The sequence below is a fragment of the Dendropsophus ebraccatus genome, chromosome 9, assembly GCF_027789765.1.
Source record: "Dendropsophus ebraccatus isolate aDenEbr1 chromosome 9, aDenEbr1.pat, whole genome shotgun sequence".
Taxonomy (NCBI): domain Eukaryota; kingdom Metazoa; phylum Chordata; class Amphibia; order Anura; family Hylidae; genus Dendropsophus; species Dendropsophus ebraccatus.
In genome coordinates, this window is record NC_091462.1 from 80,107,915 (window position 1) to 80,135,089 (window position 27,175).

At 41.9% G+C, this 27,175-nt stretch overlaps 1 protein-coding gene across 1 annotated transcript in view; it reads right to left on the minus strand.

Annotated features, from left to right (window-relative positions):
* Nucleotides 1-12,111, minus strand: part of BMERB1 (bMERB domain containing 1) — a 103,276-nt gene extending 91,165 nt beyond the window's left edge. Inside the window, exon 1 of the mRNA XM_069985408.1 lies at nt 11,945-12,111. Coding sequence (XP_069841509.1) covers nt 11,945-12,062 — 118 coding nt within the window. The 5' untranslated portion in view covers nt 12,063-12,111. The remainder of the gene's footprint in view (nt 1-11,944) is intronic.
* Between the last annotated feature and the right edge of the window lie 15,064 nt (nt 12,112-27,175).

The following is a 27,175-nucleotide window of genomic DNA, read 5'->3' on the forward strand; positions in this document are numbered from 1 at the left end:
CAAGGACAGTGGCATTACAGTTATCTCCTAACATGTATCTATGATGTATCAAAATATTAATTTAGAATTTCCCTTTAAAATGAACTTGCAGCTTCATATTATACTTGATGTATCAACGTCTGATGGTTTTCAAGGTCTATGTTTGTGTCAATGAATGGAAACCTTCTTGTTTACATCCAGTGGCTGTCATAGTCATGTCTATCTAACACGGGAGCACAACTTGTTTAATGAATTGCAGCTCTTATAATGGAATGCAGGCAGATGTTGACAGACTTGATGTAAACTTATATAAGCACTGTACTTTGGGCAGACTACGTAAATACTGCGTCAATCAGTATATGCAGATATAATAAATTTTATAATATATCTTAGTAGCTAAAAATGCCCCTTTTTCGACTTATGAGCCACTTTTTCCATTGCACCAATCAGTCACTTCAATGCAACTGCTGTGTTAAGAGAAAAGATGGATTATTAGGGTCTGTTCACACAAAATGAGCAAAACCGTCACCTCCTTTCTCTGCTCAAAGAATTGGTGCACATAATTATGAGTATACAAATATACTAAACAATTACTACTGCAATGAACACCTATACATATGATTGAAATTTTCTTGAAAATCTTTATTTATAAAAACATTAACATTCACGCTACTATTGAAGGGATCCTTCCTTTTATTTTTTTTACCTTTTTATTGTTTTCTGGCTAATCATTTCTGGCTGATTGATTAAGGTGCTATTAGGATTACAATCAGCTAACATACAGGTAATATTCAAAAGGTGTATTATGACCACCAAACAGACCATGGCTGTAATCTGGTTTACAAAGCAGCAAATATACTTGTGTAATAAAATCTGTGATGTATATTGTTGTAAGGGTGCAATGATGTTCAACAAGAAAATGCCATTATTAATAATGCCTTTGGCCTGAATGCACGGGTGAGCATGCTTGTCCTATAAGGAACTCTCCTCACTCCACAGATCATATATCGCAAGGCCCAGACGGCAGCTTTTAGGGTATCAGCTAGAAGCTGTAGAACAAATCATTGCATGTCTCTAATTACCATCTGTTCCAAGGGGAAATGGTAAATCAATAGTGAGCACGGACATAATGCAGTAATGCTGTGTTTCCATGGGCAGTTGTGGTGAATTAGGGTGTAAGACCATTATTGTAATCACTTTGTTGATGGAAAGGTACAACATACAGAATACAGCTCAGGATCGTATGCTGATGTTACTCTTTTTTTTATCTGCTAGTGGATAACTGTAATGACCCCCTTACAAGCAGCTAAAACATTGTATTGATGAGTTTCTAATAAATGATTAACATGTTACAATATGTGCAAGTGGGGGAAATTATGGTCCTGGTGCCACATTGTTTAACACATTGATAACATTGATTGTACAAGCAAAAGAATTAGAAAAATCGGCATTGTTTTGTTTAATTAAACGTGCAGAGCGCTGAGAAGGTGAGTTCTGGGCTACCACTGCTCGGCTTGAGCTCCTGAGAGCCCTCCCCATGGTGCTCAGCTATTTCTAAGGGTCCTATTTTTAACAATTAACGATAAACAATGACAAACAAGAGCTACCTGAGGCTATGTTCACACTACGTAAAAGTACGGCCGTTGTTGCCGATGGCAACAACGGTCGTACTTTTACCGCGGTGAAACAATGCCTGTTGTTCTATGAGATCCCGTCCGAAGCGTATACACATCGTGTGCGCTCCGGCCGGGATTCCATACGCCGCCGCAAACAACTGACCTGTCAGTTCACACAGTGAAGCGAGCGGCTCCGGCCGCTTGCTTCACTGTGGGCTATGGGAAGCTCTGATGCGGGCACGCGCTGATGCGCCCGCATCAGAGCTCTGCAGCTAGAAGTATCATCCGGCCAGAGACCGGATATCTTACTGCCGGTCTCTTACGTAGTGTGAACATAGCCTAAAATTGTTCACCACATTACACAGAAGGATAGTCGTTAGTTACAATCGCTGCTATGAACGTAACTACGATCGTTTGCTCTACCTGATTCCAGCAAATGAAGGAACCATAAGAATTACACTAAAAGATTAGCGAAGAAATTTGGAATTACAGCGAATAATTAGCAAACAATTAACAAAGATTTTAGGTTCAGCTCAAAAGATGTGATCAACGACTCAAAAATTATTTTTTGATCATTGCCGGCATTCACGCGAAACAATTAACATTTAAATACCAATGATATATAGATATATATTTTCGCACGATAATTGTCTCCTGCAATAGGGCCCTAGTTCTCCATTTTAGGGGGCAGGACCAGACCTTGGATGTTTTTCCAGCAGTTCTCACACCTGGACTTTCTTTCTCTTACTTCTGTGGCCATTCACAGGAAAGCACCTGGCATAGTGCTGGAGAAAGCACACTACTTACTGAATAGGCCAGCACGGTGCCTGGATGTAATTTACACAGTACATTACTATAGAGAGCTTGTGCAGAGATGTTATGTGGTATGGCAAGCTGCTATGTGGGCAGAAAGGATGACAGCAAGGATCCCAAATGCAGTGCAGGTCTAAGCAGTAAACTAATCTAATGATGGCAAGATGCTAACAAGAGGAAGAAGATTATATTAAGGAGGCAGCTCTCTATATATCGTAGAAACACACTTTTAACAAGGGACAGTAGCCTAGAACTGTAGTGGTCAGAGATGGTGAGTGGAGTGGTCAGAGATAAGAGAGAAGCCTTGATTTACCTTTTAGGCAGACAGTTTCAGCTTGAATTCACACAGTCCAGTCTCTTACTTGTACATAGCACAAGCTAAGCCCCATATCCACTTCCTCTCTTTTGTTTGGTCTCTGCTGCTAGACAAGGAATTTCCCTAACAACAAGAAATGGACTGCAGTTTGCAGGAAGGTGAGACATTGTATGGCCAGGACTTTAGGACTTTTTAGTATTTAAAAAATAAATAAAGGGATTTACAAATATTTTAGGAATAACCCAGTTACTGTAGTGACCATTTAAAATATATATCTATCCAAACTAAGGACTGCTCACGAGTGCTCCCTTTCTCTTAGTCTGCACTTACAATACCAGTATATGGCACTTATTATCATGCGTACCAGTCGGCTATTTTGAAGGTCATCCAGGGCTGTCTTAAAGTAATTATACCAACTAGAGAACCTCTTCTTGGAATAAAGTCTCCTTTGAGTTGAACAGCCGATTGTAGCAGGTCTGGCTTTTGTCAGCTCTGTAAGGCTACATTCACACCTCCTTTTTTAGTAGTTTGTAAAATCATGAATACTTTGTCTGCAATCTTTTCAAAGCAAAATCTGCAATGTAATCTGTACTTGCGGATCTGCAACAAAAAAAAATTGTTGTACAAAATGGCCACTAGGAGGAGCATGGTCAGGCAAATGATCTGCAAATATGGATGACATACGGATGGTAAAAATAGAGCATATGAACATGAGCTGCAGAAAAAGAAGGCGCAGCCCATTGGACTATGAATACACCTTGGGGTCTAGCAATGACAAAGTCAGCTTACACTTAATAAAATTATTGATGTTAAAAAATAGCATTACATAGCAGTGTAAGTAGTACATTATGCATATAAATACTACATACTGGTTATTACAGTAAACATTGCATATAAAAACCTTGACTATAACACACTTTAATGAATTCTACTATATATTACACTATACATTTGAAAAGTCATGTCTCCACACTGCCACCTGGTGTCTTAAAAATGGACTACAGTCTGAGGGGGGAGTTTTTTTTTATTGTAACTTTTGGACTTTTTATTGGAAAAAAACCAAAAAGAATGTAAGAGCAAGCCCTCTCGGTTAGGGACAATGCTTTTAGCATAGATTATGTTCTTTTATGCTATCGTAATAAAACAATAATTTTCCACTAAAAGACATTTTTCCACTGTGAGATGTCTTTATATTACAGTATCTATAAGATATTGGAGTTGCTAATCCTGTGGTTGCCGCATCACCTGCTCAGTAACACCGTGTAGTCCAGATCTTAGAAAGGCTATGCTAAAAGCATTGTCCCTAACTGATATGTTTTCGGGCCACATATAAGTAAAACTCATAGCAATAACTTATGTGGCTTGGAGGGAGGGCGTGCTTGGGGCCATATAGCAATGCATCTACAGCTGCAGGGGCGATGTTCTAGTTATTGGTTCCCTTTAACTAAGAATAAAAAGGGAGATAGGCATAGGATATGTACAGAGTTGATACCACACGTCCAGTAATAGAAATTTGTTTTTATTTATTAGTTATTATTTGCTGTGAAAGCTGGGATACAGACAGTATGGTTATCATTATGGGCCCCAATGGTGGCTGTACAGTAAGTCGGCTTAGTTATGGGACTATACGCCTGTGTTAGATGTAAAACTATATTACACAACATATTTGCCATTCAGAGGATAGGAGAGCTTAGTGGCAATTCCTATGGAATCACTGACCATGTTTCCCAGATTTCCCAGTGACAAATACAAGAAACGTCTAATAAACATCTTGATAAAAGAAGACATTATAATTAGAGATGAGCGAACCTTATGCATGCTCGAGTCGATCCGAACCCGAACGTTTGGCATTTGATTAGCGGGGGCTGCTGAAGTTGGATAAAGCCCTAAGGCTATATGGAAAACATAAATATATAGTCATTGGCTGTTTCCATGTTTTCCAGGCAACCTTAGAGCTTTATCCAAGTTCAGCAGCCCCAGCTAATCAAATACCGAACGTTCGGGTTCGGATCGACTCGAACCCGAACCCGATTTGCTCATCTCTAATTATAATCTGTAATATTTGCATGGGAATGTTTTTCCTTATTTAGGAGGAGAGGTTCCCTAAGGATAACCCTGTCACCCACATCTGTCCTGCTGGCTTATCCCCCCATAATCATGGGATGTGTCCTTAGATGTGTCCCATCTGGAGAGCACAAGCCATTCTCTGAGCTACAGCGATTTCACTGTACTGTATCATTCATTGGCTTCGGCTTGCTTAGCTAATTCAGTTTCATGTTATTTAATTTTCAATGTAATAACTACTAATAAAATCGGACCATTACCACAACTAAGCACAACACGTGCAAGTAGACATGGAGGCATACGAAGAACGAATCAGCTATGTACATAGAAACAGACACTACATGAAAAAACACTCATGTGAATCAAGCTTTAGCTGCATATTTAGATCATTGTCTTCTATATATACCCAAAATAGTCTACTAATATTGAAGGTTCAAAATGAATAGGGACTACAAAAAAACTGCAACCTTAACACTCATACTTTGTATTTATAGTACATAAAAAATACTCATACAACCAGGAGCTTAACAAAATCCCTTGGGATGTAATACAGACATAAACATAGCTTGTGCCATCAGGACAACCCCCTTCAGTGTTGCAGCCATGGTCATGGGGAACTCATCTGTCTATGCAGGCACATACTCATTTTACAGCATGTACAATAAAAATATATTGTAAAAGAAATTTATAGTAAAAACCCAAAATAGCTGAAAATGGCCTTAAAAACTATTGTTTTACGCCCATAAAATGTTTTAGTAAAGTAAACTTTTTAGGCTGTTTGAACACCTGATATCACTCCAGCCCACTCCAGCAATGGGCATTGCCTTGTTGCTGCTGTATCCTGCCATGTTAGTGTAATAAAGCCTGGAAACACACCAGAGGGTGATTGACACATCATTTATATCTTGGACTAGATTTGAAAAACTAAATCCATCCCAGTGTATCAGTTTTCTTAGGATTTTTCATTGAAGCACATAAAAACGTAAAGCACACGGCCAGGGCCAGACTGGGAGAGAAAAATCATCCTTGGCACACAAACTACCCCATTAGCCTACTTAACAACATTAGAATGTTGACATAGAAAGTAGGCTTAGAATGTTGTCATTGAATAAATGCTAATAATAAAGACATTAGCCTGATTAGACTCCAAGGGCCCCAATTCTTGTGGGGGGTGAGCTCTAGCTAGTGCTCGAAAAGTTTTAATGACATTATCACAGCCTTTAGCTGCTTATGTCTTTGTAGTTTTTGCTGTGATTTGCCCCAAATAGAGGAACAATACTTAATTCACTGGTTATGAGAAGGAAAGTGGCCCACAGATGGCACAGGCCCTTCTGGCATTTGCCAGAACTGCCAGATGATCAGTCCAGCCCTGCACCCGGGTACCATTACTTTCTCTTTAATGTTTTATTTCACTGCAAGGCATTTTACTATTGCAACTGATGTAGTAAGATAATGGTGGGGCACTTATTATCGGCAAGGTCTGGAAAGTGGCCGAGGGCATGCTGTTCTTCAATGCAGGGCTGTGGTAATGTGCACTTGCACCAGAATCATTGCTGTCAGTTGTTCTCTACAGGACCCAACTGTTCTTCTATTCTCAGGGGCCAGTGGCATGACCCATGTAATAACCTAGCTCCCCATGTTTTCCATGCTGTTTTGCACCTTAGAAGGCATGGCATGCTGTTTTATATAGCTACAGAAAACATTTAAATGACATTTCAAGCTTAACGGTCTTGTGAAATTTCTAGTAACGCATTTTGAAAATTTTGAAAAGGAGGCCAGCAAATCCCAAAATGCTTCCGAGAGAATTAGGAAGCCACTATTATTACACAGTGTCCTCAGAAGTAGATTCTACTTGGCAGCGGTAATGCTGAAATCTCCACGCTCAGCAGTCTAGGGACTGCTCAGAGCTTGTAAACACACAAAGGAACCCACCAAGTGACAAAATCCAACAGTGACAGAGTATTTTAACCCATGCTGTGTAGAGTACTTCGTAATATGCCAAAGTTAGTAGCCTGGAGGACAGGGGGTCAATATAACCAGTTTAAAATCTGCATAGAGTTGGTGTGTTCCACAGTAGGGGGGAGATTTATCAAACATGGTGTAAAGTGCAACTGGCTCAGTTGCCCCTAGCAACCAATCAGATTCCACCTTTCATTTTCCAGAGTCTGTGAGGAATGAAAGGTGGAATCTGATTGCTAGGGGCAACTGAGCCAGTTTCCCTTTACACCATGTTTGATAAATCTCCCCCATTTCTTAGGCATATTAGCAAGATAGAAGATACTTCTGATAGTTAGCTTTTCACATACTTTGGATAAGGAATTAGCTCTTTTCACACTGTATTTTCATTGTCTGTTAGAGCTTCCTATACTTTACTGACATACAACTCTAAAGGATACTACTGCTTAGGAAAATGCTATGTTCGCTCGACAGGATTCTGCGGCTGTCGTTACCAACGGCCATCAAAAAAGGCATCCGTTATTTGGAATTGATGGCCGTCTATAATGATCATGATCAATACAGATGACCTTCAATGGCAAATAATGGACGCCTCTTTGACGTCCGTCGTGGATGACGGTTGCAAAATCCCATTGTGTGAACTTAGCCTTAGGCTATGTTCCCACAAGTCCTATTTTAGTTGGAAAAGATCATTAATGACGCCCATCATTATAAAAAAAAAACATTCGTTTTTCACCTAAAAAAAAGACATTGTGGGAACATAGCCTTACAGTGGCATCTGTTGGCCAAGGACTTTCAAAATAGAAAACCATATACTAACTACGCAGTACCCAAACATACTGTATTCCCCATGTATACTGGCCTAATAGAGGCCAACCAGGTATGTGTATGGTTTTTTTTTTTATTCTGAGGCATATGGTAACTAGATAATGCTATATGTAATGTAAAAGTAGCTTTTCTTGGAACTTATACTGGTGACATTTACACCTACAAACAATGCAAAGTCATATGTGACAAACAAAAGTGAGTAAAACAAAGTCCATTGTTCTGCTAATAGGAACCATTAGCCCCATAGATCACGTAATCATGACAGTTAAAAAGATGTGATTCTTGTTCTCTTTCTTCTACCTTGCCTTTGTTTTACTGAAACAACAAGTACTTTTGACCATCGAGGAAAATGTGGCTGATATCAGAGATAAACTGTAGTCATTAAAGGGGTATTAACACTTTAAGAAGTAATGACACATATAGCTAGGATCTGAATCACGTAATAACCAGTAGGGTTCCACAGTTTTATACAGATACAACTGATAGACTTAAAGTGTACCTGTCAGTTTAAAAAACGTTTGACATATTGTACAGACATGTTGGAAGTTATGATTGATGGGGTCTAAGCATTAAGACCCTAATAGATCGCTAAAATGAGTGGGGAGAGAAGTGCATGGCTGGGCGCTTCTCTCCCAGCTCTCTGTGATCATGACTGAGATGGTCCCATAGATTTGCATTATCTGTTGTCTCAATCACACAGCACAGAGCTAGGAGAGAATGAACTTGGCATGCATATCCCCTACCTCATTCTAGTCATCTCTAAAACATGTTTAAACTTAAATTAAAAATGTAAATGTAAAATAAAAAAAAAAGACATGCTTACCTGCCCTGATCCTACATCACAGCTGTTTTAATGCCACATGTTCCAGCACGTGGGCAGTTCCTAGGGACAACATGCCATGGAACCAAGAAGAACCAGAGACAGGTCACTTCTTCGACCAGTGACTGGTTGAGCAGGTAGCTTCTGCAGTGACTACACATCATAGGAACCAGGAAGAAGAGGAGAGAAGCGGGACCATGAGCTATCAGAATGACAGTGGCAGGGGATTAGGGAAGGTGAGTACACTTTTTAAACCAATTGGAGTTCATTGAACGAATTTGTTTACTGCTAAAAAAAAAAACAACCTTACCGATTTCTGCTTATAGGAATTGTCTATAATGAACAGTATTTCTATATCTTCTATATACTATATTTTAGGTATGCTTATTTTTTTAACAGAACAACACACAATACAATTTTCTGTTAGGGTTTGCTGACAATTGGTAACGTAAAGTGTTAATTTATTGCTATCTCATTACTGTGTCTGATCTCTTGTCTGGATGACTCACCCCGCTGCAAATACAGGAATCAGAAGAATTTACGCAAACTAGCCTGATTAAATATGTAACATAACTCTCCAGCAATAACGCTTTACCAGCATAGCCATCACAATGCCACTGATCATCATTATTACAATAAACATAAAGTATACACAAACTTGTGGTACAAAAACAGATAAAACTGGAAGCGAGTCTCAGCTGAATTTAACAATACAGACTAAGGGTGGTATTACACAGAAAGATTATCGTTCGAAAAATCGTTAAATCGTTCGGATTTGAACGATAATCATTTTGTGTAATAGCAGGCAACGATTAAACGACCAACGAGAAATCGTTGATCGTTTAATAGGATCCGGACCTATTTTTATCGTTTGATCGTTCACTCATCGTTCGCACATCGTTCGGTGGAATAAGAATTCACAGCTGAAACGTACGCAATAGCGACGACTAAACGACCGCAAGAACGATCATAAATAACGATCATCGTTTCGTGTACTTGGGCAAACAATTTCGGGTCGTTTGCCTTAGCGGTCGTTTAGATCGTTTATCGTTAATCGTTAGTCGTCGGAAAATTGCTTGGTGTAATAGTACCCTAAGGGTCCTTTTACACGTCATGTCCACACTCAAACAAGTGCAGACAATTCTCCTGTCTGGAACCTGTAGTTTATAATAAGAATGGGCACAGCGAGACAGTTGTTTCACTGACTGTGAGAATATGAGACTGATGCGGACGCACTGATGTAGCCCTGCACCCCCTTTAAGGTTTTACCTACACTGTGGTGTTCCCAACAAATTGGCTTTGCCAGGAAAAACAGTCAAGGGGACATGGTGATGATGTTCTCACAATCGCTGGTACTCCCAGGGGTCTGACAGAGCTCCACTGGTTGTAAAGTGATGCCATGGTCTAGCAATATGCCATGATTTTTATATAATAAAGTAAAATCCCTTTAAAGAAGTTGTCTGGTTTATACAAATTTTTTTGGGAAACAGAGAGTGACTAGAATATGTATTTCTGGAGGAACCGACACATCTGTCAATTACATGGAAGGCCTATTTATTTCCATGGGCATCCTGTAATGCTTTATTTCTCCTGTAGGGGTGCTGCAGGGAAATTAGTCAGCAACAAGGTTCCCTCTACAGATAACAGCTGATCACTGGGGTTCTTAGCATAAGAAAATTTTGGGGGGATCCTTCTAACAAAAAAGTAAAACTGTATAACCCCTTTAAGATTACTCACACCACAGTCCTTAACTCAGTAACAAGTTACTCTCTACTCAGACAGTAACAAGTTACTCTCTACTCATACAGATGCATTGTTCCGGAATGTCAGACGCCTGCTGGTTGGACTGCTGTTGATGTCAATGGAGTTAACACTTGGCCATGTGTACAGTATTAACTCTGCTGTGTAGGCTTTGCAGCTTGTCCTTGAGCTATTGTTGTAGATGTCCATTAGAATTAAAGTTTAGACTAGTGAAGACATCATTTTGACAGCAGCTTTTCTTTTTGTCTGCAAACATGTCCCAAGTTTCAAACATGTATGTAAAAGAGAAAAATGTAATGTAATGGCGTCCATCCATTAAAAAAGGTATAGGATAGGAGTCATGGCAACGAAGGGTTACAAGAAGGCTGGGATCACCTTAACATAAAATTAACCAAGAGCGGAACTGACAAAGAGAAAAACTATAATGCAACTTTTTCTTTTTTTTGGACTTACTCTTGGTTTTGCTAAAACTTGACTTATCTGTTGTTAGAACCTGATGGTATTTTAGAGTTGGACACCCTACAGGCGGTGTCTGTATGTGCATATCTGCATTACCGCTGCAAGTCCTGACCATGTTTGAGATGACCTGTACGGAGAGCTGTAATTTTGGATAATCAGAACTGCGATTGGGTCATCAGACAGATCATGCAATAATGCAGCTGCATTACGCATGTGTGAAACCAGTCTAAAGTTACATTCACACTCATTCCAGCTGCTGTTCCATTGAGTTTCTGGTGCTTATTGACAGCATGCATAATGTAATCTACAGCAATATTGAGGATTGGTGATAATATTGAAGTCTGACAGAAACCTGGTGAACCCATTATAAAGCAATTGGACCCTTCAGGATTAAAAAAAAAAAATGTTTTCAGAGTTCTTCTCCCACATAGACAGATATAGGCTATATATTTCAGATGTAACAGTGTGTTTCCTTTTATGTAAGGAGAATCTGACTGTCACATTTTATTTGGATTTGGAAGTGCAAAGTATGTACAGGAGCAGGGACACTTCTCAAAGACAAGAGTTCCTGCTCCTGTACATTACACTGAGCAGCCAGGCCTGCGCCTGTCCCAGCAAATGTAGTGAGTGAAAGCTACAATGCATTGAGCATCATTGCTTAGCCCAAGGCTGGTATACAGACGCAGGGATGAAGTAAATTGGAAAAAAAAATCACAAAAGTTTGGATTTTTTTGTGAAATTTGGACGATTCATATTTCTTTCCTCTCTACATCCAACCTTGCATTTTTTTTTACTAAATGAATTCAATATTGCAAAATATTTGATAATCCAGCAATAACTCATCCAATAGCATCTCATGTACTAGTCTAAAGTAGTAGCCAAATAACCTGTAAAGATGCTATGTATGCCTGTGTTTACATAACGGAGTGTGACAGCAGTCAGTTCCTATAAACAGTCTATGTAAGTAGTATGGATATGGATGTATAGAGACACATATAGCCATGTGTATACATGACTACACACAGTGCCCTGCTCAATCCTCTGCAGCACCTTGACATAATAAGAACCTCTGGTTCTTACAACACTGCCGATATGTATATGTACAATATTCCTAGTGGGGAGAGTATTCCTCTCTATGTATAGAGACTGAGGGCAGGAATACAGAGAACTGGGGTGAAGCTGCTCCTGGCATCTCCTGAACACCAGAACAGATGGGCAGAGATGCCACTCTCAGCATGTGAGTGATACTGGATCCTATGCACACAATGGGCAATACAACTGCTTCCTGGCAAGGTATTCTAGGTATAAGGTAGAATAAGAAGCAGTACTTACTTCTCCCCAGCCCCCCTGCTTTCCAGTCAGTCTCCTCCACTGCTCCATATCTTTTCATTGGCTTGTCTGTCTCCAAGGTGGCAGAAATGGATTTCTTTAACTCCATGGATGTCTGCATGGTTACTGCTCCTCCTGTCTGCTCCTCACTATAGAGATCCCTTGCCTGTGTAGATTGTGGCTAGGCTGAGAGGTGATGGGTAGGTGGGTGGGAGGGTGCAGGAGGAGGAGGACTGTGCCTGCTCCCACTCACTCCATCCTCATGTTTCCCTCTTGGCTCCTCAGCATTTGGGGAGGAGGAGGGAGGGGGGGGGGGCTGGAGGGATGGCTTGTGACGTCACTGCATCCCTACGGAGCTCTCAAAAGCAGAAAGGATGCTGCACGCATGCGCACTGTGGTTGTGGTCTTTCTGGGTACCGCAGAAGAGGACACTGGTTTAACCCTTAACCCGCTGCTGAGTGGCTGACCACTTCACTTACAGTAGTTCAGGGTGTTACATCTTACTGACAGCTTTTACAAAACATTGCAGGGAAGCTACATCACTTATACCAGGCACTATGCTGTACATTAAAAACATTAAAAATAATATATTATTATTATTCGAGATTGTAAGATCTCTGCTTGCTGTCAGTGAATGGGGCAACAGAATTATTTTATGACTACGTGCATTAGGGACACAGCTAGAGAAATGGATGAATGGACAGGTTTGCTTTGGAAATATCTGCAGATAAAATCCCTTCCTTGTATGTGAATGGGGTTTCTGTAGCATGTGCTTGTATTTCAGATGTATAGGAGTATGAATCAGGCATGTGTGAATATACCCTTAGTGTAGAGGGCAGACACAGTATATTTTCTGGCAACAATCTGCATATATTCTTACCAAGCACATACCTCAATATTTTCTATCCATATGCATCAGCATATATGTATAACAATACCCAAACCTATAAAAAATGCTGGACATATAATACGAAATCACTGAATTTTCATTTCTTACAATGATTACATACATAATAGAGATAAAAAAAACATATATGTGACAAGGGGATGACAGCGACAACTGGTTTAGATGCTGTATGTAGCTAATCTAGCACCTTACTCTAATATAGTTATCTGCCTCCCTTGGGATTTGTTGTCGCTGTCATCCCCTTGTCACATATATGGTTTATATATATATATATATATATATATATATATATATATATATATATATTCATGTTTGTAATCATTGTAACAAATAAAAATTCTGTGATTTTGTATTATATGTCCAGCATTTTTTCTTGGTTTGGGTATTGTAATAATCTGCATATCTGCAAACCTATATTTGTTGCTTATGGATTTTGCTGCAGATTCAAGATAACCGCTACCCCCGAAAGACCGAGGGGTTAAATCCATGGTGAAAATCCACACTCCAGAAATGGGCAGGCTGCAGATTTTAAAATCCACAAATGTCAATTTACAAATGCAAAAATGTATCCAAAAACTATATGTAAAATCTTATCCTTCTGTCTGGTACTGTAATACATTGAGGATCTCACCTGTGCACCTGATGTTTCTGGATGCTGTTCAGTGAACAGTGTCCGGAAATAATTGATTCTAACATTATTCTAACGCCCGTTCTAAAGATCAGGCGTTAGAATAACAATGTAAGAACACAGCGGGCGGCATTGCATTGCAATGCAATGTCGCCTCTGCAGGTAAGAACGGGCGCTGAGGCAATTGCAATCAACGTCCGTTCTTTACTTAAAAAGAACGTTGAGTAAACATAGCCTATGGCTGGGTTCACACGCACAGAATCCGCAGCAGATTTGATGGTGCAGAACCGCAGCAGATTTGATATCAATGTAACTAAATAACTGAACACAGCATCAAATCAGTGCCATCAAATCTGCTGCGGATCTTGTGCGTGTGTATGCACCCTAAGGCTATGTTCACACTACGTAAATCTACGGCCGTAGTTCTCGCCGCAGAACTACAGCCGTAGATTTGCGGGGTGGAACATAGCATTGTTTGGTATGGGATCCCGGCCGGAGCGTACATACATCGTATACGCTCCGTCCGGTTCCCATGTGGTGCCGCAAACAACTGACAGGTCCATTATTTGCGGACGGAATTCAATGAATTACGTCCGCAGAAGGACCTGTCAGTTCACACAGTGAAGCGAGCGGCTCCGGACACTTGCTTCACTGTGGGCTATGGGAAGCTCTGATGCAGGGGCGCACTGATGCGCCCACATCAGAGCTCCACGGAGGAAAGATCATCCGGCCGGTACTTAAGTACTGGCCGTGATGATCCGGGCTGAGACCGGCCGTTCCGTGACCCAGTCGGAGTCACGGAATGGCCGGTCTCATCCGTAGTATAGGGTAAATCAGTGTTGCACACCTCTCGTATTTAGTTGGTGCTCAGTGGGTTATGGTTCTTCAACCATGCACATCCATAAGAAGAGAAATCCACCGCACTCAAGATAATGCAGAAGTGATAGTTTATTATACAGTCATAGAAAAAAGTTGTATACTCCGACCAGTATGAAATATATAAGCAGTAGAGATCGTGACTATAAAGCGAGCTTTCGGCCCTTCCCGGGCATTCCTCAGGCTAGCAGATCTCACTAGAAGTGCATGCGTCCGAGATCTAGGTGGAGTGTCACACTTTAAGCAGGTGTGTATGAAGAAGTCAGGGGGTAATATATACAGGATGTTCTGTATGTTCCAACATGCCAATATCCCAGATTGTACTTATTTGTTGACTTTTATCTCTTCCCACTGGAAGAAAGAAGAGCAAGTTGAGTACTGACCCACCATAGAAGCAGCAGATTTACTTCTGTTGGATCCCCCTCATTGCAGCCTCCTTTATGGCAAACACTTGACATTTTCATTGCATTTAGATCTTTTTGGGTCATTTATAACCTCACCCCATAACACAAGAGGCTTCAAGCATCAAACTCTCCTGACAGCTATGTATCCTATATGGAAACGGAGAATGAGCAATGTTGATATCCAATATCCCCAATCATTCTTTCCCCCTATATTAGAGACCCGCATCTATATTAGTTGTCCAGTCCAGCTTAAACCAGCATGTCTGTCTTCGTTTAATACTTGCAGCTAAATTTCCTACTCATTTTGTCTTATTTGCCTATGATCGCATCCTTCTCAGACATATAAACGTTCTGGTCAATAACATTCTCTGTATCTCTGTGGGACTGTGCTGTAAGTAGATGAGTTAATATGTTCAAAGACTCCATTGACATTAGCAAGCAAATATTTATCTATTCACTATCGCCCCCTGCTGCTGAAAACACATATAATCTCTAAAAAAACCCAATTCTGAAGCCAGATCCTCTCCGCATTCATTACATTCATCTTGCAGCATATGATTATGTAAATTGCAGCCTGTCGGCCAGGTGCGGCCCTCTGCACGTACTTTCTGCGTCTGACAGCTCCACTGAGTGCTTCATAGACTGATAAAATAAAAAGCAACATTATGACAGAATTGGGAAGTGTCATAATATATGGATGAAATTTGTACTCCAAATCTGGTATTAAACAGAACTTTTGTGCAGCCCTCAGCAGATTTCTAGACGTCTTTTACCATAGAGTACTTTTAATTACCTGCTGCATAGTGTGTGTGGGAGTGAGCGCGGCATACAGTATAATTACTGCTAGGATTCCCTGGAATTGGACTTTTCAGTTTATAGGTATATCAATCTCACTAATGTGCACTTGTGGGGGGACAATGTACTGCCTCTGAGGGAGAGGGAAGCAGTTAGGGGTACGGCCACATGCTGCAGAACTGCAGATTACACAGCGGCAAAGCGGCACTGAACTGTGTAGATTTTTTTGGTGCAGATTAGGGTTGAAAATGCTAAAATGCTAAAGGGTAAAAAGTCAATATTTTTCAAATCTGCAGCATACGCACAGCCTAACTCACAATGTCTGCAGACTTTCTGCAGATTTTGACTGTCCCTTTGAAGTCAATAGAGGAAATATGCATTATTTGTTTTTTGTTTTTTAAATCAACTGGTGGCAGAAAGTTATACAAATTAGTAAATTACTTCTATTTAAAAATCTCAAGTCTTCCAGTCCTTATCAGCTACGGTATGTCTTGCAGGAAGTGTTGTTTTCTTTTCAGTCTGACACAGTGTTTTTTGTTGCCACCTCTGTCCATGACAGGAACTGTCCAGAGCAGCAGCAAATACCCTTAGAAAAACCTCTCCTGCTTTGCTCAGTACCTGTCACAGACAGAGGTGGCAGCAGAGAGCACTGTTTTAGACTAGAAACAATACTCCACTTCTTGTAGGGCGTTTAAAAGCTGTAAAGGAAATGAAAACTTTTAATATGATAATTAAATTTTTAAATCTGTATAACTTTCTGGAAAAGGTTGATTTGAAAAAAAAAAAAATCTTTTCCCCGTAGTACCCCTTTAATTCCACCCAGTGGCGGATTATAATGTGGGCGGTTTGGGCGGCTGCCCGGGGCCCGAGGCTCCGGGGGGGCCCATGCCGCGCAGCCCACATTATAATCCGCCCACGCCGCTGCGGCCCGGCCCGCCACTGCACTCTTGTGACCGCAAGCATTATTTCGCTTGCGGTCACAGGAGTCCCCGGCTGCCTCCGGCTGATGTGCGGCTGCCGGGGGTGTTTTGTCCTCTCCCCGGCAGCGCGCGCATCACACAGCTCACTGTGCCACCTAAGCCCTGACTTCCGGTATTAAGAGCGCACGTTAGAGACGCTCTGTACCGGAAGTCAGGGGACAGACCAGGAGCCAAGAGGATTGACGGGGGAACGGATGGCAGGTGAGTTGTGTTTTTTTTTTTTATTTACTGACTGCTGTGCAAGGGGGGGGGGGCATCTATAAGGGGGGGGGAAGCAGAGGGGGACCATCTATAAGGGGGGGGAGCAGAGGGGGACCATCTATAAGGGGAGGAAGCAGAGGGGGACCATCTATAAGGGGGGGGAGCAGAGGGGGACCATCTATAAGGGGGGGGGGGAGCAGAGGGGGACCATCTATAAAGGGGAAAAAAGAGGGGGACCATCTATAAAGGGGAAAAAAGAGGGGGACCATCTATAAAGGGAAAAAGAGGGGGACCATCTATAAAGGGAAAAAGAGGGGGACCATCTATAAAGGGGGGAAAGAGGGGGACCATCTATAAAGGGGAAAAGAGGGGGACCATCTATAGAGAGGGAAAGAGGGGAACCATCTATAAAGGGGGAAAGAGGGGGACCATCTATAAGGGGGGAAAGAGGGGGACCATCTATAAAGGGGGGAAAGAGGGGGACCATCTATAAAGGGGGGAAAGAGGGGGACCATCTATAAAGGGGAAAAGAGGGGGACCATCTATAGAGAGGGAAAGAGGGGGACCATCTATAAAGGGGGGAAAGAGGGGGACCATCTATAAGGGGGGAAAGAGGGGGACCATCTATAAAGGGGGGAAAGAGGGGGACCAACTATAAAGGGGAAAAGAGGGGGACCATCTATAAAAGGGGAAAGAGGGGGACCATTTATAAAGGGGGAGAGAGGGGGACCATCTATAAGGGGGGGAGAGAGGGGGACCATCTATAAAGGGGAAAAGAGGGGGACCATCTATGAAGGGAAAAAGAGGGACCATCTATAAAGGGGGAAAGAGGGGGACCATCTATAAAGGGGGAGAGAGGGGGACCATCTATAAGGGGGAAAGAGGGGGACCATCTATAAGGGGGAAAGAGGGGGATCATCTATAAGGGGGGGGAAAGGGGGACCATCTCCTATAGGATTAGCACCCTCCTCTCCTGACATCCTCTGTGCTGCTGTGTCCCCCCTATAAGATCAGCCCCCTCCTCTCCTGACATCGTCTGTGGTGCTGTGACCTCCCCTATAAGACCAGCAGCCTCCTCTCCTGACATCCTCTGTGCTGCTGGGAACTCCCCTATAGATCAGCACCCTCCTCTCCTGACATCCTCTGTGCTGCTGTGCTGCTGTGACCTCCCCTATAGGATCAGCACCCTCCTCTCCTGACATCCTCTGTGCTGCTGTGACCTCCCCTATAAGATCAGCACCCTCCTCTCCTGACATCCTCTGTGCTGCTGTGACCTCCCCTATAAGATCAGCACCCTCCTCTCCTGAACTCCTCTGTGCTGCTTTGACCTCCCCTATAAGATCAGCACCCTCCTCTCCTGACATCCTCTGTGCTGCTGTGACCTCCCCTATAAGATCAGCCCCCTCCTCTCCTGACATCCTCTGTGCTGCTGTGACCTTGGGGGGGGGGGGGGCGCAACATCAGGGTTAGTTGGCAATATGTTTATTGGGGGCAGCGGAAGTGGGGTGGGCAACGCTTACTGGGGGTAGCAGCAAGGGACCAAACATTATGTTTATTGGGGTCAGCAGGGAGGGGAGGCAGGCAGTGTTTTTTGGGGACAGCGTGGGGGGGGGGGGCAGTAGCGGATCATAATGTGGGCAGATTGACTGGGGGGGGGGGGGGCCCAGGTTGGGTGGACAGCCCAGGGCCCAGGGTACATTTAATCCGCCACTGATTCCACCAGAGACTAAATGATTGACATGCTCCATGGGATTCATGCAGAATTCTTCCGCAGAGAGAATCTTGTCTATGCTGCTGCTGTTGCTGCTGTAAACATTGCAGAAAATTCTGAGCAGAAAATTTGCAGCAAATCCATCACATGTAACAATATCCCTGAAGGGAACCTGCTAAAAATACTGTACATATAAAGCTTTAGTCAGCATGTTACAGAGCGGAAAGAGTGGGGCAGATTGATATACAGAAGTATGATAAAGGATTCAATATAACCAGTCATTGATTCATCTAAACATCTATCATATATTCATCTAAAGAGCTTAGGAGTCTAGTGGGTGGTCCAGTTCAGTGACTGACAGGTTACTTTGTATGCGCAGTAATACAGAGATACTTTCAGCCATTATTGAGGCCACCCACTGGACTCCTAAGCCTAGAATAAGAAGAAGTTCGGATGAAAAAGTTACAAATGACAGAAAATCTTTCCCCCTCAAACATGTATATTAGCCTGCTCAGCTCCTCCTACTCTGTAACACGCTGCCGACAGATCAGACTGTATTTTTATTGTGACTGGTTCCCTTTAAGGATACATTCACATATACAGAATCTGCTGAAGATTTGATGCTGCAGATATCAATGTAACAAAAACACAGGGGTATGTTTACATGTACAATATTTGTTGCCGGTTAAGCAGTGAGAAAATCTGCTGCAAATATAGTACATGTGAACATTCTGTCATTTTAAAAAAGTGCATAGGGGTAGGTACATTCTGTCTAGAAACCACTGTCTAAAAACCACGATCCGGATTGGCTCCACTGAATATTTTCTTTTCTGCCTACTTTCATCAAGTTTTTTTTTTTTTTTTTTTTTTTGGTCATTCAGTTCATATCATTGCAGTATCAATATAATGGTGGTACCAAAATAGCTCTTAAAGGGGCTGTACCAAGGTCACTTTTAAATGGATGGTACAAAAGCCGCTCCTAAAAGGACAATACCAAAGTCACTGTTAAAGGTATGTTACAAAAATGGCTCTTTATGGTACCACATTTAGTCTTAAAGGGCCAGTAGTAAATTCACTCTTAAAGGGCCAGTACTGAATTTGCTCTTAAAGGTCTGGTCTTAAATTATCTTTTAATTAACTTTTGAATTAGCTCTTTAAGGGTCTGTATTGATTTTTTTCGAAAGGGCTGGCACCAATGTTACTCTTAAAGGGCCGGTACCAAATTAGTTTATGAAGGCCCAGTACCGAATTTATTCTTAAAGGGCTGGTACCGATTTTATTCTTAAGGGTCCGGCACTAAAGTCTATTTTAAATGGCTGGTAACAAAGTTACGCTTAAAGGTCGACCACCAAAGATGCTTTTAACCTCTAGACGACCCTGGGCATACCCGTACGTCCCGCAGTCCCGGGTGCGGCATGTCGGTCTGATCGCCGTGCCCGCTAATTAAGTTTTCATATGCAGCAGTCAAAGTTGACAGCTGCATCTGAAAACTTACTGCAGCCTCATCCCTGGTGTCTGGTGGGGTGGATGGCCCCCCTGCAACACAGTCATGGAGGGGCGATCCTTGCTTCCGGCACGGCCGGGGTCTGCACCGTAATGGCACTGATCCCGCCTCGGCACTCGATCCAGTGTCTATCTCGTTGGTCTATGCACTATAACTATACTGCATAGATCTCAATAAGAGAGATCAGTGTGCTTATACTAGAAGTGTTATTATTAATATTAAAAAAAACCTCCCCTAATAAAAGTTTTAATCGACCCCCTTTTCCCATGTTATAAATAAAAATAAATAAATAAATAAACATGTTTGTTATCGCCGCGTGCGTAATCGCCCAAACTATTAATTTATCATATTCCTGATCCTGCACAGTAAACGGCGTAAACACAAAAAAATCCCAAAATGCGCATTTTTGGTTGCATCAAATCCAGAAAAATTTTAATAAAAAGCGATCAAAAAGTTGCATATGTGCAATCAAGGTACTGATAGAAAGAACATTTCATGGCGCAAAAAATGACACTGCCATTGCAAAGTACAATTAGTGGCGCAAAAAATAAGGTCTCATGTGGGTTTCTAGGTAAAAAAATGCAAGTGTAATGGCCTTTTAAGCACAAGGAGGAAAAAAACGGAAGTGCAAAAATGCAAATTGGCCCGGTCCTCTGAGGGTTAAAGGGCCGGTACCAAAGAACCCGCCTACACCCTTAACGAACCCATGAAGAAAAAAAAGTTGTGTGGTTAAAGGGGCACTCTTGAAGTCACTGTTAAAGAGGTACTTTTTTCAGGCACTATGTATTTACTCCTGGAAATGCACATCTAGTTATCATTAATCTCCATTAATAGAGTGACCTCCGTATTTACATGGCACATTTGTACATGCGTGTGTACATTTCTTTATTTTGAATGAATAATTTATTCTGAAATTGGGCATTTAGTACATTTTGGCACATTTTATCCTTGATTTCTTCCACCTTAGAAATAGCTGGAACACTTGTTGCCTTGTGCAGTCTGGTTTAGTATAGGAAGAATTTTTGGTGAATTTGTGGCACAATCCACAGGTGGGTCTCCATCTATCCTAACTATTGCTTCATACTGAACTGATGAAAACTTTATGATTTAAATATAGAACCAAGACACAGAGATTATAGTAATGTATGAGCACTGGTATGTGGCCCAGTAAAGAATGGACATCCAACACAGGTTCTCTCTAAGGCATCTGACATAAACCATAGTCGTCTGATACCCAGAATATCAATATATACTATCTGTTCTGTTTCAGTGGGTGCAGAGTGCAGGAAGATTAAATCAATAACTTGAGTTTGATGCATTATTTATACCAAAGCTAGAACAACCCTGGCATTTCCATTCATAGAAACCAGAGGCATTTCTTCCTTTCATCTTTTCATTCACAGAGTTGTTGAGCAAGTAATCATAGTCCTGCAGCTCTCTTGACATATCCAATTATAGCTTTGAAAAAGCCCAAATTTATAGTTCAGGAAAGGTTCGGTGTGTGAAGGTTCCCTGAACAAACATTAACAAGTCTATCTAGTTTACTGCTGGCGGGCCATGTGCCACTTCTCTCAGAAGGGTAGTTCTGGGGGAAATGTCAAGATTTGCAGATTTGCTATAAGAGGTGAAAAGCAATTCATCCCCAGTATGTAATTTATACTGCCTGGTCTGAACCATGAGTTGATTCAGATTGTACAGCATGAATGTTAGTCCCACAGCGGTTTCATAAAGTGGCTTCCAGTAAATAGGGTGCACATTGTGTGTTATTACTAATAGACTCTGTCTGCAGTGTGTATTGTGTTAGGTTTCAATGCTGTCATCTGGTATTTATGTGCTATACCTTGAGCTCACTAGAGGAAATTATACCATCTCTCTGTTTTAAAAAAAAAATGTAAAGAGGGAAGATTTATTAAAAGTGTAAAATGTGCTACAGCAATATTTTTCCTATTACACTATGTTTCTAAACTATGCCGAATAACCTATGCCTCTAAACCATCCCCAATAACCTATGCCTCTAAACCATCCCAATACCCTATGCCTCTAAACCATCCCCTAAACCACCCCCAATACCCTATGTCTCTAAACCATCCCCTATACCCCATGCCTCTAAACCACCCCCAATACCCCATGCCTCTAAACCACCCCAATACCCTATGCCTCTAAAACATCCCCAATAACCTATGCCTCTAAACCATCCCCAATAACCTATGCCTCTAAACCATCCCAATACCCTATGCCTCTAAACCATCCCCTATACCCCATGCCTCTAAACCATCCCCAATACCCTATGCCTCTAAACCATCCCCTATACCCCATGCCTCTAAACCATCCCCAATACCCTATGCCTCTAAACCAACCCCAATAACCTATTCCTCTAAACCATCCCAATACCCTATGCCTCTAAACCAACCCCAATAACCTATTCCTCTAAACCATCCCAATACCCTATGCCTCTAAACCATCCCCTATACCCCATGCCTCTAAACCACCCCCAATAACCTATGCCTCTAAACCATCCCCAATACCCCATGTCTCTAAACCACCCCCAATACCCTATGCCTCTAAACCACCCCAAATACCCTATGTCTCTAAACCACACCCCAATACCCTATGTCTCTAAACCACCCCTAATACCCTATACCTCTAAACCACCCCCTATACCCCATGCCTCTAAACCATCCCCAATAACCTATGCCTCTAAACCATCCCCAATACCCCATGTCTCTAAACCACCCCCAATACCCTATGCCTCTAAACCATCCCATATACCCCATGCCTCTAAACCATCCCCAATAACCTATGCCTTTAAACCATCCCCAATAACCTATACCAATACTACTAGGGGGAGCTCACAGGGGGGCTATATACTACAGGGGGAGGGCACAGGGGGGCTATATACTACTGGGGGGAGCTCACAGAGGGCTATATACTACAGGGGGAGAGCACACGGGGGGCTATATACTACAGGGGGAGAGCACATGGGGGCTATATACTACTGGGGGGAGCACACAGGAGGGCTATATACTACTGGGGGACAGCGCACAGGGGGGCTATATACTACTGGGGGGAGCTCACAGGGGGCTATATACTACAGGGGGAGAGCACACGGGGGGGCTATATACTACAGGGGGAGAGCACATGGGGGCTATATACTACTGGGGGGAGCACACAGGAGGGCTATATACTAGTGGGGGACAGCGCACAGGGGGGCTATATACTACTGGGGGGAGCTCACAGGGGGCTATATACTACTGGGGGATTCGCACAGGGGGCTATATACTACAGGGGGTGAGCGCACAGGGGGGCTATTTACTACTGGGGGAGCAACAGAGGGCTATATACTACTGGGGGAGAGCGCACAGGGGGCTATACAATACTGGGCGAGCAACAGGGGGGCTATATACTACCAGGGCAGTCACCCCCTTTGTACCTAATATCAAAGGGCTGGTGAGAGAGAAAATATGCCAGTTTTCCCGCTAATAAGCAGCAATTCTGTATGTAAATAGTTCAACAACGTTTGTGAAAAGTAACAAAACCCGTTTCCTACTGATGTTCAGCTCGGACCTTCACCTGACAAAAGACCCCGGTAAGCGGACCCTCACTAAAAGTTGAGTACCCCTGCCCTATACCCTATGCCTCTAAACCATCCCCAATACCCCATGTCTCTAAACCATCCCCAATATCCCATGGCTCTTACCATCCCCAATATCCTACACTGGTGTAAAGTAGAATTGTCTTATTTGCCCCTAGCAACCAATCAGATTCCACATTTTATTCCTCACACCTGAAATAAAAGGTGGAATCAGATTGGTTGCTAGGGGTAACTAAGATAATTCTCTCATCCTGCCAATCTAGCTCAGCTTCTCCAAATAAAAGTATATCTTCACTGTTTATCACTGTGGGCGTTAAGCTCCCATTGTCAGAATATATATCTCTTTTACTACTTGTATAAATATAGTTTTCTAGGCAAACAGACAGGAATTGTATTTTTAGATCTTCTATTCACTATCATGGAGAGGTACTGTATGTGTTCAGCATCCTCTGCAGAGAATAGGGGACCTAGTGTTACAAATAACAGTGATCACAATTAATTGATATTTTGCCTTCTCCTGTCTATTAGTTTGTAAGGGTCTCGATTACTCAGCTTAGGGATGCTTATAATCGGGGCCGGCTCCAGCTTTTTGTGGGCCCTCGGGCGACAGAGCCTCGGCGGGCCTCTTTGAGGAGCAAATCATGGAGAGACAGGTGAGGAAAGATTTGCAGCAAAAGAAACATGCGGCTGCTGCATATCTTTCTCCTCCTGTATCTCCTGATCTCTCCTGCATGCAGCTCCTGCTGTGTGTGTGTGTGTGTGTATGTGTATATATACAAGCGCACACACACAGAGCAGGAGCTGTATACAGGAGAACTAGCAGCACCAGCATGATTATATATATATATATATATATATATAAACATGGTGAGACCCCTAGTTCTCCTATATACAGGTCCTGCAGTGATATACAGTGTATATATATATATATATATATATATATATATATATATATACATACACACTGAACATCACTGCAGGACCTGTATATAGGAGAACTAGGGGTCTCACCATGTTTATATGATAGAGACAGAGAGACAGAGAGATAGAAGATAGATAGATAGATAGATAGATAGATAGATAGATAGATAGATAGGAGATAGAGAGATAGATAGATAGATAGATAGATAGATAGATAGATAGATAGGAGATAGATAGATAGATGATAGATAGATAGATAGATAGATAGATAGATAGATAGATAGATAGGAGATAGAGAGATAGATAGATAGATAGATAGGAGATAGAGAGATAGATAGATAGATAGATAGATAGATAGATAGGAGATAGATAGATAGATAGGAGATAGATAGATAGATAGATAGATAGATAGATAGATAGATAGATAGATAGATAGGAGATAGATAGATAGATAGATAGATAGGAGATAGATAGATAGATGATAGATAGATAGATAGATAGATAGATAGATAGGAGATAGATAGATAGATAGATAGATAGATAGATAGATAAGAGATAGATAGATAGATAGATAGATAGATAGGAGATAGATAAGAGATAGATAGATAGATAGATAGATAGATACATAGATAGATACAGATATCTAGTTGTTTTGTGTATAGAGGTCCTGCTGTAACATATATATATCCTGCTGTAATAGATATATATATATATATATATTACAGCAGGACCTCTATACACAGAACAACTAGAAACCAGCACATACAGAACACTTAGTTTGCAGAGCCTACCGTGCTGCCCTCTATCAGGTCAGGTGTCCGATCACATGACCCGTGACATCATCAAAGGTCCTACACACTCAAAGGTCCTTTCCTACTCGGCTGTAGGGAAGATTTGTGAAGGAAGACAGGTGCCCGGGGGCCCCAGTATGTATCGGCGTGGCCCCTAACTGTCACATGCGGCCTCTAGGGGCCCAGTCCCCTTTGTTACTACACTTTTTTTTCTTTTTTACTAACAAAAAAATGTAGTAACAAACGGGAGTGGGCCCCTAGAGGAGCTGTGGGCCCCGGCATTTGCCCTAGTTAGCCGGGTGCTGACGCCGGCCCTGCTTATAATATGGGTTCCTGACTGATTGGCCTCTCTATTAAGATCCCTGGCTTTTGCAGTTTGGTGTGGATTATAACATATGCTCTGAGCAGCGTTTCCAGAATTCCTTGTGTTTCCCTAGTCCATTGTTCTAGCCTAGTTTTGTTCCTAGCCAATCCACTTAGTTCTATATTCATTCTGTTGTACTCCATCCTCCATTACCATGCAAGAGCAGCCGCGGCGCCAAGCAGGTAATGTATGCTGCGAGCGGCGGGCTGTAGACTGTAGGCGGCAGGGGGTTAAAGGGGCGGAATGAAAATTCTGCTGAGAGTATGTAACCCTATTGAAGTTCACTGTACCAGGATTCACAGTGGATTTGGATCTGGTACGTGTGACGCTACCCTAAGGATCCAGGAAAGACGACTGCTAATGTCAGTTCTGCAATCTTTTTACCAGCTGATGCTATTACACTAGGTACCAGTCAGTATATTTCAAATGTCTGTAGAGGAAAACCCTCGTTTTTTACCTATTCTTGTACTTGGGTGCCAGGAACTTACAATACCAGCTATTAGAATCAATGGAGCCCTGTAACAGCCCTGTCTCTAATGCTTTATGCCGGGCCAGTGGCCAGAAATAAAGAGAAAAAAAGGACCACAGCACCGGTCTATTCATATGGAGAGAAAACACAAAGCGATGTGCTACTGGTATAAAGTTTCGCATATAAATTATTAAATCGGATCCCCAACATGATGTCCATAATTTTACTTAAATGTAACTAAATAGGCCTTAAAGGGGTACTCGAAAATCTTTTTCTTTAACTGGTTTCAGAAAGTTATATAGATTTGTAATTTACTTGTATTTTAAAATATCATGTGTTCCCATACTTATCAGCTGCTGAATGTCCTGCAGGAATCTGTATTCTTTTCAGTCTGACACAGATTTAGTAAGTCAGGAACTTTTCAGAGCAGGAAAGGTTTTCTATAGGGATTTGATACTGCTCTGGACAGTTCCTGTCTTGAACAGAGGTGGCAGCAGAGAGCACTGTGTCACACTGTAAAGAATCCACCACTTCCTGCAGGACATACAGCAGCTGAAAAGTACTGGAAGACTGCAGATTTTTAAATAAAAGTAATTTACAAATCAATATAACTTTGTGAAACCAGTTGATTTGAACCGCTTTAATTAGTATTCAGTTTTATCTCCCCCAATAACAACCTAAATATATGTTCTTCAGAGGCTGCATAAAGATCATATTATTTCTCCTTCTTTTCAAAATCAGTGAGTCATTGTTCCTGAGATGAAGTATAATATGAAGCCTTAGGATACTAAGTGAAACTAGTTGGAAATTTTGGGGCTCCTATCATTTGCCTGTATGGGGTCCAAATATTTCTAAAGATGGGCTCAGGGTTATATAAGAGGTATTTATGCAGCAGATGAAAGTGGTTACTATTCCATTTTGTTTTAACGCTACATGCTTAATATGGATTCATTCAGACTAAGTTGCCAGGGCTGAATATATTTTGTCTGGGCTGTACATTACCTGCGCCAATCCACTGCACAATGGCCAGTTATTAGAAGCGCTGCACTGAGCACGATAAAATCCATTAGCTACCAATGTGACCATGAATA